We start from the raw sequence: 17,635 nt of genomic DNA, 5'->3' as shown, positions 1-17,635 counted from the left end.
TTGGAAAACAACATGGCAGTTAGCTCACTACAGACAGATCAGGTGTTCAAGACTCTATTGAACACATTCTTGGGAAACAACATGGCAGTTAGCTCGCTATAGACAGATCAGGTGTTCAAGACGCTTCTCGTGTGTCAGTTTCAGATTTATGCCTTACTTCAGCTTTTTATAGTGATTTGATATTCCAGGAGTTATTTGTCACGTCTCTTGAAGCCCCAAAATAAAGTGCTAGGTCTCCTGGAAAGGGACCTGTGTGCTAGGCTCAGTGGGGTTGCTGCTGTCTCAGGCGGGCTGTGGACTCAGTCAAGACCCCCAGCAGTGCAAGCCACTAGTACCACAGGAGCTGTCTGTGACCTGCCAGCCCTCTGGACTCTGTCACCTCCCTTGAGAAAACAACTCTCTCGCTCTATGCTTGGAAGAGTTTAAAACCTCTGAACACTACAAACCTATTTGGAGAAGGTCAGCTCCCTGTGTACCTAAAGAAGCACTCTGGTCAAAGCAAAGCCTTTGACACATCTGCCAAAAGCATGCCTGCTGAACACTGTGAGGTGTCAGAATTAATTGAAGCCATGGATTCAAGCGAGCCTTCTGAGCAATCTGCTGAACCCTGCATCATTGTGGACGAAAGAAAAAACTCTTTGGACTATACTGAACCCCAAAAGGTCAATGGACAAATGGATTCCTCTGTGCACAGTGCCGATCATTACAACATGAATGTAGAACATGCAGAGGAGAGTAAACCTTCTGTGCATTATAATAGGCATTCTGAGGGCTTTGAACAATGGATCAACCAGCCCTGTGAGGACTATCCAGCTCTTCACAAGCACACTAATCAGTGTACGTCTTCCGAGTTAAGTAAATCATTTGAAGAATGTACTCAACATTGTGAGTGCTTTGAGTTCAGCAAGTCCTCTGAACACTGTGCTAATGACTGTCTAGCTTCTGTATTTAGGCAACACTGCGAACATTGCACAGGACACTTTCAGTCATCTGAACAATGCAAGCCTTCTGATCAACACTGTATGTCCTTTGAGCCAAGCGAACCTGCTGAGAGCTCTGAGTTTTTTGAGCAATGTAAGATATATGACTTCATACCTGACATCTCTGAATCTACTAAATCAATCAGATCATTTGAGCACTGCACTGGTATTTGTGAGTATTCAGGAAAATACAATAATATTGAACATCCAACAGAATATAATGAGACTACAATGTCATATAATGATGATTTAAAGCCCGCTGAGCCTACAGTTCAACAAATTGAAATCTGTGGGCTTTTTGACTCTGAGTTTTGCACAACATTAGAACCTATACATTCTTCAGATTTGAACATGCCTTCTCAACGCTATGCTGAACAAGTTGATCCCAATGAAAGTAGACATGTCTCTAAAGTTTGTGAACCCACTGAGCAAACGTTGCTTGCTGAACAATGCAGTCATCTATCTGCTGAATATGATATACCCTCCGGGCACTGTGAACTGCAAAACAATCTCTATGAGCAAAGTGAGACAAGTGTACAGTGTGAACTGACTGAGCGATGTAATTCTTGTGAGAGCTATACCAGTGAACATCAAAGCATAAATAACAAATACTATGAGCCTAGCAATGCATTTTATTCTGAGGAAGACAAGTCTTCTGAGTGCTCATCCATAGAAACAAGTTATTTAGAATTTTGCATCGATGACAGTATAAATTCAGACCTATTTACTGATTCAGCTGAATCCTATGAAGCATTAGTGGAAGAAGGAGCACCAGACAAATCCAGGGATGATAAAGCTAAATTCTGTTCAGAGATATGGGGATCTTTTGACAATTGTCCAGATGCGGTAGAATGTGAGGAAAGCAAAGCTGATGAAGAAAAACCTCACTTGGATTCAGTTGTTGTTGAGGAATTCTTTGACTTATTCGATAAAAAGGATACTTATACCTTTTCTCAAAGGCGACCTTATACCTCCTGTTTTGAAGGGGGAGGGGTTCATGAGCAGATTTTTGAACAACTTAAACCTCAAGTGCCCATTATGAATGAGGAAGAAACACATATGCCCTGTGCCAAAAAAAGGCTTGAATCACTTGCTTTAGACGAGAAAATCAATGAGAATAAAGCTTTTAGTCAAGAAGAAGTTGATCAATCTTATGATACTTGTGCTGAGGACAGACCATTTAATGTAGACTGTGCTGATGATGAGGCATCAGCCTCTGGATCTTTTGCAGAGGAGGAAAGATGTGAATCTTGTTTTGAAGAAGCCTCAGCTAATGAAGTTGACGTTTACGAAGCTTTTGTAGCAGAAGACAATGCTATTAAGGCTGAGGCCCACAAGCCCTTTGTTGAGGAAGATTGCATTGCTGAAGATAAAGCTGGTGAGGTTCATGCCAATGGACCCTTAGTTGATGAGGACAACATGTACGAGCACAGTGCAGAGGAAGCTTCTCATGGATCCTCTGCTGGAGTGTCTTTTGTTGAAGATGATGAAACATATGAGGGCCAAAATGATCAGACTTATGAACCATGCTTTGAAAAAGAGAAATATTTTGATGAAGAAGACCAGAAAATATGCATTGCAGAAGATGAATTATACAAGCCATATGCTAGAGACAAAGCTTATAGATCATATGAACTGTGTGATGAAGATTGCATCGCATATGGCTGTGAACATACACCACTTTCCATGGAAGGGGAAGCTTATGCACTCTGCGCTGAGGAGAAAGCCTGTGAACCAAGTGATGAAGAGCACCATGAATATGAAAGCAAAGCCAATGAATCTAGTGTTAATCAATTCTGTGATGAAGAAGACTCTGATGATACTTTTAATGAAGGAATTGATGACAGCACTCCTGAGACATATTTTAAAGATGGAGTGTGCACTGAGGAGGGAGAGCATGCTGCTCCATGTGCTGAGGAGAGTGAATGTCCTAACTCACTTGAGGTTATAACCAAAGACACTGTACTATGCACTGAAGGAAGCAAACCAGCTATGCCTGATGGTATTGAATTCAATGGAGATCAAACTGATTCCTCTACAACCTCTTCGGAAGAGATAGATGAGCAAAACAAGTCATCTAAATTGTGTGAGGATCTGAACACACAATATATGTCTGAGGGCTGGGAGGAACACAATGTTGTCTCAGAGTACCTCCAAACCCCAGAGTCCGAGGACCTTTCAGAGCAGGTGTCTGAGAAAACAAGCCCCCCTTTTGATGGTGCTGAACACAGTAAAATCTCCATGGTCAGCGAGCCAGATGAACATCATGCCGAACAAACAGAGCCCGCTGAAAAAAGTGAGCTGGATGAGAAAACAGAGATGCATGAATTTTTTAAGATTGTGGCCTCTGAACAACCAAGTGAAGAGTCTGACGAGGAGCTGAATGACGATGAGTCTGAGGAGTCCTGTGAATGCGAGTACTGCGTTCCGCCTAGAGACCAGGTATTTCAAGGTTTTTGCACCTTTCTTTAAATCCATTTGAATAGCATGCACCTAATTTGATTAGAGCTCTGCTTTCACATTTCAAATGATACATGAACGTTTCAGGTGTTGCATCAAACTGAAATTTGACAGAGAAAATATGTGTGTTTGTCAATGTATTTGGCAAGTTTTTAATTTTTTTTAACGTATTGACCATTCAGTTTTAGCTTTGGCTGTGTTCGTGTTTGATAAAATTTGTGGCAACACAACTGAAAAAGAGGAGGATATGGCTAAACATAAGACTCTTATTCCTTGACACAGCAGGTGGTATTAATGTCAGCCTATAAAAGTTATGATATCCTGACCTGGTTATTTACTCTGCTGGGGCAAACAAATTTGTATTGCACAGTATTATAGGCTGCTTATTTGGTCATCACATTTCCTCTTGCTAGTATAGTCGGTATTGCCAACTTGATGAGGGAAGGGTTAGCTCATAGTCAGCCCACAGACCCATGATAGCCCACAGTCACATTGACATTAACTTTTTCCATCAACAGAACACCAGCTGTTTGGAAATTGCTGTCTTATGCCCCCCCCCCCCCCCCCCCCCCATGGACACATTCCTCTATAACTCATTTCTCTCAACCTCACAAGCAAACCTTTTATCAGTGTGTTTTCGCATTACAATTTCCTGAAGTAATGTTATCAGTTTAATTCATGACCCACATGCACACTTTTTAATGGTTTTTGCATCATGTCACAGTGGTTTTTTGATTTGCTTTAGAGCACAAACATTGCAAAATAATCTATTGCATCTATTAATTTGATGTCATCATTTGGCTCATTAACCTAACATTTACCTACTTGCTTTCAGGTCCCAGAAAAACCTTTGCTCCCTCAAATCAAGTCAAAAGACGCAGGGAAGATCTGTGTGGTGATTGATTTGGATGAAACATTAGTGCACAGTTCATTCAAGGTAAGCTGATGTGTGTGACCGGCTCTTTAAGGACAAATGCTAACGTACTAGAGTTGATTGTTTTCAACTCTCTCTTTTGTACTAATTAATAAAGCAAAATGCAAATAATAATTTATTTGATCTAACAGCATTGTTTTTGTTCTATGTCCATATGAATATTAATTTCTTCAAAAAGGAAACATACTTTTAGGAGATCCTATATTCAAGGGATCACAAAACAATTTTTTTTGCCAAATTCAAGCAAGTTCTTCAGGGTCAGATCACTACTCTTGTTATGGCCATGGTTAAATAATACATTTCACCTTCAAGCGACCTTTTACGCCTAGTATTGAAATTATAGTCCATATCAAATAATGTGTGATTATGTCCCTTCGTGTTCACAACTTGCCTATACAAATTGAATGATTGTATCTGCTGTGATCAGATTTATTTGGAATGTTAATTGTTGTTAATGAATGTTTAACAAGTTGTTAAAGGCATAGTTTGGGATTTTGGCAATGAAGCTCTTTATCTTAACTTCCCCCAGGGCAGACACTGGTTGAATCAACGTTGTTTCCACTTCATTTCAATGAAATGACATTGAACCAACGTGAAATAGACATTGAATTGACGTCTGTGCCCAGTGGGTTGTGGATACTCTTTGTATGTCTCTGTGTGCAGTTTGAAGAAAGTTGCTAACTAGCATTAGCACAATTGCTAACTAGCAATAACTGTTCCTACAGACTTCCAGTCATTGCACTAATGCTAGTTAGCATTGGCTCACAAAACTACCTCTAACTTCCTTTGTACCGAACACAGAGACATAAAATTGTATCCACGAGTTTACCTGACACTGGGGAAGAAGATAAAGGGCTTTATTGCCACAATCTTGAACTCTCTCTTTCTGGTTGAGTGCACCATTAACCATTAGCAAGTCTTCTTTTCTATGCTACTCAGTAAATCCAGAATTGGCTGCGTAATGGGCATTATGTACTCTTGCCCACCACAGGTGGTTTTCAATCTAATCACAGTCTGTCCCAAAGGATGTCACCGGATAGGGCCACAGGTCTAAACTGTCAATGAAAGTGGCAGCATTTGATTGAAGGCGAGTCACAAGTTGTAGTGGTGCTGTTTTGAGTCACTTGTAGTTTTGATTAGGGTGTATATAATTGGATTGATGTTCAGTTCTGTAATGTCTGCTTGTCCAAATAAGTTATGGAGGGGAACTTATAGTAACTTAAAGATCTTGATTATTTGAAATACATATTTTATTTCCTATCCTCTGAGAGACATATGCCATATTCTAACTTAAGTTGGCTTGTTTTCTTTCATAATATGGCTGTTTTGATTTTAGAATAATGCTGTACATTTAGGTGATGTAAACCTACATTTTGATGCATGAAAACAATAAGTAAGTTCAACTTGGTTCAAAGTAAGCTAGAAAGGTCTAGTATAGAGTACCAGCAAAATAAATAGTGGGGTACGACGTACTAGTAAAACATAAACCTATCACAATAATTAATAATGAAATTAATAAAGAAAACGGTAGGATATTGAACTACTTATCTTTGCCACGTTTGAGTCACATGAAAAATTAGCGAATAGACATGAAAACGTGTGGAATACGCTCCAAAATGCGGTGTGGTTCTATGATAACACTAAAATGTTGCCATTGCAGAGATGAGTGGCCGAGATCGAGACGCACGTGGACAGCAGTGTATGCATCATTCAGGTTACAAGACATGTGTAGTCCTAATGAATGACAATCACCAAATGCCATTCATAACACGTTTTGGTGTTTTGTAAGTTAAGTCTCTACGCATTTCACTTTACTTGTTCATGTGACATTAAAACTTGAAACATTTATCAAATGGCACTGTATGGATGCCGGAATTTAAGTAGCCTAATGGCGGGAATAGTAACTGAAGTCTGGACTCTGACTGTAAAGCCTCACATGTAGCCTATTATAATATTAACTCCTGCAGAATTAAGTGTCCCTCACAGTAAAATGATAGACCAAATGTCAATTTTGTCTCAGGAACAGGAGTGGAGAAGTATGAGAGAATGCAAATCTGTGCTTAGGGACCTGTTGTGTAGACTCAACGTGCAATTTCTTTGTGACATAAAAGCTGACAGTATTTCATTTTCAACCACATAAAGTTTGCATCCAAGATTAACTGAAATATTTTTTAGAAACATGTTGGATTGTTTTCACAGCTTTTAATTTCCATAAAACCAGTCAAACTGCTGTCATTTGGAAATATCCCCTGGTCCCTAAATGTCCTCGCTCCATGAGAGAAGATTGCTGATGATGTAATTCCTGTTCTAGAACTGAAATTATGTCAGTGTAACTAGCTAGCATGCTAACCTTAGCCAGCTCATGAAAGTTATGTGAGGACATTTCAGTTAAGATAATTAGGTGTTAGGTGTAAATAATTATTTACGAAAAAGACTATCAGCCTACTTGTCAAGAGATGAGTCTCAGCTAAACTGTGCTTATACGAGCTGTTGACATGTTGAGGGTTGACGTTTGTCTGACTCTTGTCGTTTGATAATTCCAGTGAAACCATGTTGGATTCCAGACGACATTAATATTGAACATGCACACGAACATGATCAAATAGCTATATTCTTTGTTCTCTCTATTCATTTCAGAAAGTGTTCATACCCCTTGACTTATTCCACATCTTTGTGGTGATTGGGTTTATTGATATACCACCCAAAGTGTAATTATTAACTTTACATTGCTAAAAGGTATATTGATTGTGTGCTTTTAGAATTGTTTTCCCATCTACCAATTGGTGCCCTTCTTTGCGAGGCATTGGTAAACCTTCCTGGTCTTTGTTGTTGAATCTGTGTTTGAAATTCACTGCTCGAGTGGGGTACCATACAGATAATTATATGTGTGGGTTACAGAGATGAGGTAGTTATTCAAAAATAATGTTGAACATTATAATTGCCCACAGAGTCCATGCAGCTGACTGACATAACATTTTTAGGCTTGTATACATGCTCTGGTAATATGGATAGCCTATTGAATGGTTTGAAGGGTGTATTGAAGCAATGGACAATTTAGTTTTGCATGCTTTTCTCATTAAGATAAATGGAATGGTTGAAAATTAGCAAACTCTGCACACCCGGGCCATGCAAAACGAATTTGCCTAAAACGTTAGTGGTCAAAACTATTCATCTTTGGGCGACGTGGGGAGCGGTTTCTAAAATGCATAATTTATAAAATGGTCATCTTTGTTTTATGCAGACTAGCTACAAAATAATTGAAATTTGACATATTAAAAAAGGGGAGGTGCAAAAACATTAGTAAAAACACTATTTTAATTTGCTACATGGCAAGGCGGCCAAGTGCAAGGTCGTCACTAGTTAACACAACCACAACGTCATAAACCCATTTTATTTCTACATTTTTCTATTCCTGAAATTTTCAACCTAACCTTAAACGCACTGCTAACCTTAACTTTAGACGAAAAAGCTCATTTTTGTTTTCGTGAATTTGTATGATCTAGCCAATTTTAACTTTGGTTTCAGCTAGATAAAACAGCTACAAAGTGTAGGCTACAGAGAAAAGCTGTTTGCCTCTCAGATGACTTGTGAATAGAAAGAACTTTGCAGCAAGTGGTTCTGAATAATAAACATTGCCATTTTGGTGGGTGGTAACATTGAAATTAAACCGAACCTGAAACAAAATGTAACCTCATGGGAAAAGACACGTAAGAGTCACGGAAACATCTGAAGTCACACATTTGGATTTGGCAATATATCATACTTTGACTAAAATGATGCCTTATTGACTTACATTGTTGTGCAACATCATGGATAAGCTCTGGCCAGAGCCGGTCCTGACCTAAGCAAAATTCTGCTAAGGGGCCCTCTTACCTGACCCGGTCTAAGAATAAGTAGACCTATACAGAACAGAATGAGGTATAAACCAACAATATTTATTGAATAGAATACTTTCAATATAATCTTAAGATAAGTGAATATTAACATAAATAAGAAATTGTAGAAAATAATAAAATATAACACTGAGCTTTGGATCTGCTGCCTGGTAATTAGTCCAGTCCTCACAATATTATACATTTTAGCTTTGTCTATACAATGTAAACATAAGCATATAAGCTATGGCTGCAGCTATATGTCTTTTAAAATAGTCAAATAAAACCTTTACAGCTGTGCGATTAACTTTGGTTCCCTCTACAGCCTGGGCATTTTCAGCATCAGGATGGGCACCAGTCTATCTGGACTGTCTGGAAGAAATTGAGAAAGTATGTCACATAGTTAGTTAAGCAGTCATTTACACAAATTCACCTCTGCCATACAATGTGAAATGTTACTAAGTGTGTAAACATTTTAATGTTTGAATTAAATTCTTACCATCAAAATATTCCTCTACACTTTCTTGAGGCAAAATCATCAATGATATCATCATAGGACGTGTTTCCCCACACATAATTTATGCTCATGTAAAGAGCCTATCCAACTACCTCATCCCCATACTGTATTTATTTATTTATCTTGCTCCTTTGCACCCCAGTATCTCTACTTGCACATTCTACCATTCCAGTGTTTAATTGCTATATTGTAATTACTTCGCCACCATGGCCTATTTATTGCCTTACCTCCCTTATCCTACTTCATTTGCACATGCTGTATATAGACTTTTTCTACTGTATTATTGATTGTATGCTTGTTTATTCCATGTGTAACTCTGTGTTGTTGTATGTGTCAAACTCCTTTGCTTTATCTTGGCCAGGTCGCAGTTGCAAATGAGAACTTTTTCTCAACTAGCCTACCTGGTTAAATAAAGGTGAAATAAAGGTGAAAAAAAAGGTGAAATAAAGGTGAAAAACATTTTAAAAAATGGAATGATGGCCAGATCACTCATACGTTACTGTGACATGGAAAACTTCAGGTAGCTTTAGATTAGCTTTAATTGACTGCAATTCTTAGGGATATCCAAAAGGGTAGGATAGAGTTCCTCCAGGTTTTTCTCACAGAGAAAGGAAAGCAGCTCAAAGGCAGTCATCTTATCTGATGGCAGATCAGGTAAATTCTGAATCTCGTGTGCCAGATCCATTCCACTGATGTCACTGTCATCTCTGAAGGTTAGAGTGTTTTCAACAGCCATGTGAGACTTTAAATATTCACTGGACATGGAGTGCTGCTGAAGTTCAGCAGCACTCCATTTTTGGTTTTCACCTTGTTGAGTGTTTCAAATCTCTCATCCATGGATGTCAAAGCAGAGTCGACCACAATGTTGAAGTAGTTGACTTCAAGGTTTTTCAGTGCATCAGTCACTGGTTCATCAGGAGCCTCATAGCTTAAGTGCCTCTAGCTGTTTTTCATTTTCTTCTCTTTCAGAACAGCCTTCACATTAATTTCTTCACAAATGCTTTTGACTGTAGTCTGGGCCTCAGAGCATCCAGTTTCCTGGTATGTAGTGAGGGAGGCCTTTGCATTTGAGATTAAATTAACTGCGATATCCAACTGCATTGAGGAGGATTGGACAAGCTTCTTTACTTTGTTTGTCATTGTCAGTATCTCACACCATACAACACAGCAAATCAAGAAACTGTAGGACCCAACTTCCTCTGCAAATGCTTGTGACTCCACTTTGGCCACAGGATTGTTGATCATCTGTCTGGCTTCCAACAATGCCTCCCGAACCTCAGAAGCCTGATACCTGATTGCATGAACACTTTGGAGCCTACTCTCCCATCTTGTGTTACTCCATGACTTCACAGTTATGTTCACGTGTTTCTTCAAAACACTCCATCTTTGTGTGCCAGCTGAAAAGAAGGTGAATAGCTTTCAAATCAAATCAAATCAAATCAAATTTTATTTGTCACATACACATGGTTAGCAGATGTTAATGCGAGTGTAGCGAAATGCTTGTGCTTCTAGTTCCGACAATGCAGTAATAACAAGTAATCTAACTAACAATTCCAAAACTACTCTCTTATACACAGTGTAAGGGGATAAAGAATATGTACATAAGGATATATGAATGAGTGATGGTACAGAGCACCACAGGCAAGATACAGTAGATGGTATCGAGTACAGTATATACATATGAGATGAGTATGTAAACAAAGTGGCATAGTTAAAGTGGCTAGTGATACATGTATTACATAAGAATACAGTCGATGATATAGAGTACAGTATATACGTATGCATATGAGATGAATAATGTAGGGTAAGTAACATTATATAAGGTAGCATTGTTTAAAGTGGCTAGTGATATATTTACATCATTTCCCATCAATTCCCATTATTAAAGTGGCTGGAGTTGAGTCAGTGTCAGTGTGTTGGCAGCAGCCACTCAATGTTAGTGGTGGCTGTTTAACAGTCTGATGGCCTTGAGATAGAAGCTGTTTTTCAGTCTCTCGGTCCCAGATTTGATGCACCTGTACTGACCTCGCCTTCTGGATGATAGCGGGGTGAACAGGCAGTGGCTCGGGTGGTTGATGTCCTTGATGATCTTTATGGCCTTCCTGTGACATCGGGTGGTGTAGGTGTCCTGGAGGGCAGGTAGTTTGCCCCCGGTGATGCGTTGTGCAGACCTCACTACCCTCTGGAGACCCTTACGGTTGAGGGCGGAGCAGTTGCCATACCAGGCGGTGATACAGCCCGACAGGATGCTCTCGATTGTGCATCTGTAGAAGTTTGTGAGTGCTTTTGGTGACAAGACAAATTTCTTCAGCCTCCTGAGGTTGAAGAGGCGCTGCTGCGCCTTCTTCACAATGCTGTCTGTGTGAGTGGACCAATTCAGTTTGTCTGTGATGTGTATGCCGAGGAACTTAAAACTTGCTACCCTCTCCACTACTGTTCCATCGATGTGGATAGGGGGGTGTTCCCTCTGCTGTTTCCTGAAGTCCACAATCATCTCCTTAGTTTTGTTGACGTTGAGTGTGAGGTTATTTTCCTCACACCACACTCCGAGGGCCCTCACCTCCTCCCTGTAGGCCGTCTCGTCGTTGTTGGTAATCAAGCCTACCACTGTTGTGTCGTCCGCAAACTTGATGATTGAGTTGGAGGCGTGCGTGGCCACGCAGTCGTGGGTGAACAGGGAGTACAGGAGAGGGCTCAGAACGCACCCTTGTGGGGCCCCAGTGTTGAGGATCAGCGGGGGGGAGATGTTGTTGCCTACCCTCACCACCTGGGGGCGGCCCGTCAGGAAGTCCAGTACCCAGTTGCACAGGGCGGGGTCGAGACCCAGGGTCTCGAGCTTGATGACGAGCTTGGAGGGTACTATGGTGTTGAATGCCGAGCTGTAGTCGATGAACAGCATTCTCACATTGGTATTCCTCTTGTCCAGATGGGTTAGGGCAGTGTGCAGTGTGGTTGAGATTGCATCGTCTGTGGACCTATTTGGGCGGTAAGCAAATTGGAGTGGGTCTAGGGTGTCAGGTAGGGTGGAGGTGATATGGTCATTGACTAGTCTCTCAAAGCACTTCATGATGACGGAAGTGAGTGCTACGGGGCGGTAGTCGTTTAGCTCAGTTACCTTAGCTTTCTTGGGAACAGGAACAATGGTGGCCCTCTTGAAGCATGTGGGAACAGCAGACTGGTATAGGGATTGATTGAATATGTCCGTAAACACACCGGCCAGCTGGTCTGCGCATGCTCTGAGGGCGCGGCTGGGGATGCCGTCTGGGCCTGCAGCCTTGCGAGGGTTAACACGTTTAAATGTCTTACTCACCTCGGCTGCAGTGAAGGAGAGACCGCATGTTTTCGTTGCAGGCCGTGTCAGTGGCACTGTATTGTCCTCAAAGCGGGCAAAAAAGTGATTTAGTCTGCCTGGGAGCAGGACATCCTGGTCCGTGACTGGGCTGGATTTCTTCTTGTAGTCCATGATTGACTGTAGACCCTGCCACATGCCTCTTGTGTCTGAGCCGTTGAATTGAGATTCTACTTTGTCTCTGTACTGACGCTTAGCTTGTTTGATAGCCTTGCGGAGGGAATAGCTGCACTGTTTGTATTCGGTCATGTTACCAGACACCTTGCCCTGATTAAAAGCAGTGGTTCGCGCTTTCAGTTTCACGCGAATGCTGCCATCAATCCACGGTTTCTGGTTAGGGAATGTTTTAATCGTTGCTATGGGAACGACATCTTCAACGCACGTTCTAATGAACTCGCACACCGAATCAGCGTATTCGTCAATGTTGTTGTCTGACGCAATACGAAACATGTCCCAGTAAACGTGATGGAAGCAGTCTTGGAGTGTGGATTCAGCTTGGTCGGACCAGCGTTGGACAGACCTCAGCGTGGGAGCCTCTTGTTTTAGTTTCTGTCTGTAGGCAGGGATCAACAAAATGGAGTCGTGGTCAGCTTTTCCGAAAGGGGGGCGGGGCAGGGCCTTATATGCGTCGCGGAAGTTAGAGTAACAATGATCCAAGGTCTTTCCACCCCTGGTTGGGCAATCGATATGCTGATAAAATTTAGGGAGTCTTGTTTTCAGATTAGCTTTGTTAAAATCCCCAGCTACAATGAATGCAGCCTCCGGATAAATGGTTTCCAGTTTGCAAAGAGTCAAATAAAGTTCATTCAGTCGCGAAAAACATATTCTTGGTCGTACTGATGGTTAGTTGACGCTGATCTTATATTCAGTAGTTCTTCTCGACTGTATGTAATGAAACCTAAGATGACCTGGGGTACTAATGTAAGAAATAAGAAATGCACATGCCCAAAAAACACAACTGAATCTTTTGAAGATTTGGCAGCATATGCAATGACAAGCAGTGGTCACCAACCCTTTCTGAGTTAAGATCAAAAAGCAAGCTGAGATTTACTGCTCAGATTTTTTTTTTTTTTACATTAACCTGACACAAACAGTTTTGTAGGAATGAGGTTTGGGCAGCTGGCCTAATACATTATCACAGCATATTTGCTATATGATTGGCATGCCAATATTGTTAATCAGACCATATTGTATTTAAAAACTTGAGGTTTGATAACAAAATAGATCAGTTGGTTAAGCACTTGTGGAGCATGAATTGAAATAATTTGCTTTTTTATTTTACTGGCCTGATGGTACCTTCATCTGATGGTCAACAAGGTCAAATCACGACGTCAGTGATCAAGTCAAAAAGTCGGAGCTCTAAAAAGATGCCTGAGTTTCCGACTTGGAATTCCGACTTGGATGACCATTCAAAAGATTTTTCCCAACCCCCACTCACGGTCCCTGCTTTTTCCTTCCTTTCCTCTGGTGAGACTGACCAGAAAGAGGGGACAACGTCTTCAACCTAATGGCGAAACTCGAGTCGCACCGCATCTGCCTCATGCACAAATTCATGTTGTTCCTATGAACAGAGAAAGTTACATATTCCTTAATATTAAAATCAACACGACGAGCTGCTAATGATAACAAAACTCAGGGCTATCGATACATGGCTACTCATTCATTTTAGCTGAGCCCAAGCAGAAGTACGGAGAAGCACATTTTGTAATACTGTTGAATGAAAACCGTGACAGTGCTGAATATAAACTCACTCATAAAAACAGCAGCTCTTTGCTGTATTCGTTGACAGTCTCTCTGTGGTCATGGTTTTAAAAGTTATTCAATCTTACGTAGGTTAGTAGCCTATTAAACTTGGCTGTAGCCAGGGTCATGGAAGCTCTGTAGCCACTGTGATTTAAGCTAACCGATTGGGCAGCGCAGTAGGTACACTCAATTCAGTCAGAAATTTGCCGGTCCCACGGGTAGGTGGAGTTTGTCTCATGGGAACACGTTGCTTAGCTGGTGCGCAGGATTTTTGAATCAAGTGCACCTACTGGCAACAGTTCAAGATGATTTGAAAAAAGGAGCGCAAGCCTTTATCGTTCGTTGGCTTTTATACAGAAATATTTGGTGATTGACTAGGAATGCCTTGAAGATCAACCAGACGATAGCTATCGACTGGTTGGTGACCACTGGTTTAGTGTACAGTGGGGCAAAAAAGTAGTTATTCAGTCATCAATTGTGCAAGTTCTCCCACTTAAAAAGATGAGAGAGGCCTGTAATGTTCATCATATGTACACTTCAACTATGACAGACAAAATGAGAAAAAAAATACAGAAAATCACATTGTAGGATTTTTAATGAATTTATTTGCAAATTATGGTGGAAAATAAGTATTTGGTCAATAACAAAAGTTTATATCAATACTTTGTTATATAACCTTTGTTGGCAATGACAGAGGTCAAACGTTTTCTGTAAGTCTTCACAAGGTTTTCACACACTGTTGCTGGTATTTTGGTCCATTCCTCCATGCAGATCTCCTCTAGAGCAGTGATGTTTTGGGGCTGTTGCTGGGCAACACGGACTTTCAACTCCCTCCGAAGGTTTTCTATGGGTTTGGCCACTCCAAGACCTTGAAATGCTTCTTACGAAGCCACTCCTTCGTTGCCCGGGTGGTGTGTTTGGGATCATTGTCATACTGAAAGACCCAGCCACGTTTCATCTTCAATGCCCTTGCTGATGGAAGGAGGTTTTCACTCAAAATCTCACGATACATGGCCCCATTCATTCTTTCCTTTACATGGATCAGTTGTCCTGGTCCCTTTGCAGAAAAACAGCCCCAAAGCATGATGTTTCCACCCCCATGCTTCACAGTAGATATGGTGTTCTTTGGATGCAACTCAGCATTCTTTGTCCTCCAAACACGACGAGTTGAGTTTTTACCAAAAAGTTATATTTTGGTTTCATCTGACCATATGACATTTTCCCAATCTTCTTCTGGATCATCCAAATGCTCTCTAGCAAACTTCAGACGGGCCTGGACATGTACTGTACTTAAGCAGGGGGACAAGTCTGGCACTGCAGGATTTGAGTCCCTGGCGGAGTAGTGTGTTACTGATGGTAGGCTTTGTTACTTTGCTCCCAGCTCTCTGCAGGTCATTCACTAGGTTTTTGCTCACCGTTCTTGTGATCATTTTGACTCCATAGTGGAGTTTGGAATGTGACTGTTTGAGGTTGTGGACAGGTGTCTTTTGTACTGATAAGAAGTTCAAACAGGTGCCATTAATACAGGTAACGAGTGGAGAACAGAGGAGCCTCTTAAAGAAGAAGTTACAGGTCTGTGAGAGCCAGAAATCTTGTGTGTTTGTAGGTGACCAAATACTTATTTTCCACCATAATTTGCAAATAAATTCATTAAAATTCCTACAATGTGATTTGTAGCTATTGCTTCCAGAAGCTCAGTCACTCATTCTGTGTGCACTTCCCAAGGTAATGAGCATGTGTCTCTTTAATCTTAAATTTTGCTGAGATGACTTTCCATAACGGGGTCAGATTTTGCCAGTAATTGAACCTCTTTTAGGATGTTTCCAATATCTGGTTGGAAGAATTTGTCTGATGAACACCTGAATGCTAGGTTTATTTCAACCAGAGACTGAATGATACTTATTAAACATGTAAGGACATCCAGGGTAAAAAAAAACATGCCCTGTTAAGAACTCTTTTTATTCTTTCAATTTTTTTTATATATATTGACTTTCAGTGTTTCAAATGTTTCTTTCATCCTCCAAAATGGTAATTTGTATGTGGTCAAGAGTCTGTCCCTGACTTAGGCGCAGATCAAGTTCTCTCCACTTAATCATGTTGTCTGTGTGTTCAGGACTACCCTCATAGTGTTTCAGAATGGCGTTGACATTTGACCAGTCATTCACGCCTTCCTTTATTATTTTGTAGTATTTTGTAGCAAAGAGCTTACAGCAACAAAAAAAACACAGCCTATGAAAGCCAGCTCCTGGTAATATTTTCCCATTTGACACCTGTCTCTGTAATAAGCCTGAATGGAAACCTCTTTTAGACTTGTCTTTAGGGTAAGAAAATTCCAGTCCTGGTTTGAATGGACCTTTGCACAAACTCAGTCCTCATAAAGTATTTTAAGACTGGGGGGGAGGCAATCTGCTGGGTAACTTGGTAGAGCAGCAACTGTTCGATTAGGGTGAGCTGCTTGTATCTGATGCTGGCTGTACACTTCTGGTTGTGTTAGTACTGGCTGAGGCTGTCTGTACTTCACCTGGGTTTGTGTTAGTACTTGCTGAAAACAGCTGTATTGCGTCTGTGTTAGTATTTGCTGAAGCCAGCTGTATTGGGTCTGTGTTAGTACTGGCTGAGGCTAGATGTGGGTCAACTGAGTCTGTGCTTGTACTGGCTGATGATCCAGCAACTCCTCTACTGACAAACTTAAGCATAGCACCTGTAAATTATAGATAACAATACTATTATTAATTTTATCAGCTGCATCAGGCCCATTTAAACTGTCTCGCCCAGATTTCATTTTATACATTTTCAAATATAAAATACTATTTATACTATGGCTTGGCCGAATACTTGATGGTTATTATTTACTGAGAGATGTGCATCCATATTGCCCAGCATGCCCAGCTAATCAACATGTTAAATTCAATCAATAGTCAATGTCAATCCATTACTTTCCATCTTGTATTAGTCCAGAGTTGTAACAAAACCTTGACTGAGAGACTAGATAATCATTGTCTTGCGCCTATGAGGAGTGCTATCACGCCCATATATTGTCTGGACTGGTCCCCACAGAGGTTGCTGCTGGAAAGCTCGAGATTTATATCAGGCACGCGCATATGAACGTATGTTCTCGAGCGACACGGTTATCTTTTCCGAGCTGCAGTTTAAAAACACTGTTGCCCGTTGGTGTTTATCAAACGTAATAAATAGTTGTATTTCACTCTCACCTTTGTCAGGCACAGTAAAAAAAAACAGCCCTGGAAGTGGCTGGCAAACAAGCAAGACACAGACGGACCAAGGGATGCACTGCCCAGCTAGGTTAGCAACACTAGAACCGCCTTGCCTTTCAGCCTTTAAGTACCCACTAGAGAACATTGCCAGGCGTTCACTTTAGCATATGCAAGCGATGCATATCACCCCGCAAGGCGCAGCACTTAATAAATAGTGCATAAACTACAACATTATAAAGGGTCAATTCCAAGAAGAAATATTAGTGGAAATACAGTATTTCAAAAAATAATAATACAACAATAGCAAATTTTTTAGATAGAGTAAATTATATATTTTTATAATTCTACAAAAACTGGCCTGTAGCGGTTTTCCTTAAAGTTGATAAAATTGTAACCCCACTTTTGAGAAAATTACCCTTGAATTTTTGGTACACCAGCTCCTTGTCTACACCCTTTCAACATTGTTCACACACTCTTAAGCCTTAGCCCCACCCATCTCTTTAAGGGTTCACATATGAGGCCATGTGGTAAACACATGCTATGTCAAATAAAATCTAAGTTTATT

At 40.7% G+C, this 17,635-nt stretch overlaps 1 protein-coding gene across 1 annotated transcript in view; it reads left to right on the top strand.

Moving 5' to 3' along the window:
- The first annotated feature begins 225 nt into the window (after positions 1–225).
- The window catches only part of LOC110501282, a 47,389-nt gene continuing 29,979 nt past the window's right edge, over positions 226–17,635 (top strand). Inside the window, exons 1-2 of the mRNA XM_021578726.2 lie at positions 226–3,422; positions 4,276–4,377. Coding sequence (XP_021434401.2) covers positions 528–3,422; positions 4,276–4,377 — 2,997 coding nt within the window. The 5' untranslated portion in view covers positions 226–527. The remainder of the gene's footprint in view (positions 3,423–4,275; positions 4,378–17,635) is intronic.

The sequence above is a fragment of the Oncorhynchus mykiss genome, chromosome 22 (genome assembly GCF_013265735.2).
Source record: "Oncorhynchus mykiss isolate Arlee chromosome 22, USDA_OmykA_1.1, whole genome shotgun sequence".
Classification (NCBI taxonomy): Eukaryota; Metazoa; Chordata; class Actinopteri; order Salmoniformes; family Salmonidae; genus Oncorhynchus; species Oncorhynchus mykiss.
Note: the sequence above shows the minus strand (reverse complement) of the source record. Positions and strands in the feature narration are given on the sequence as shown.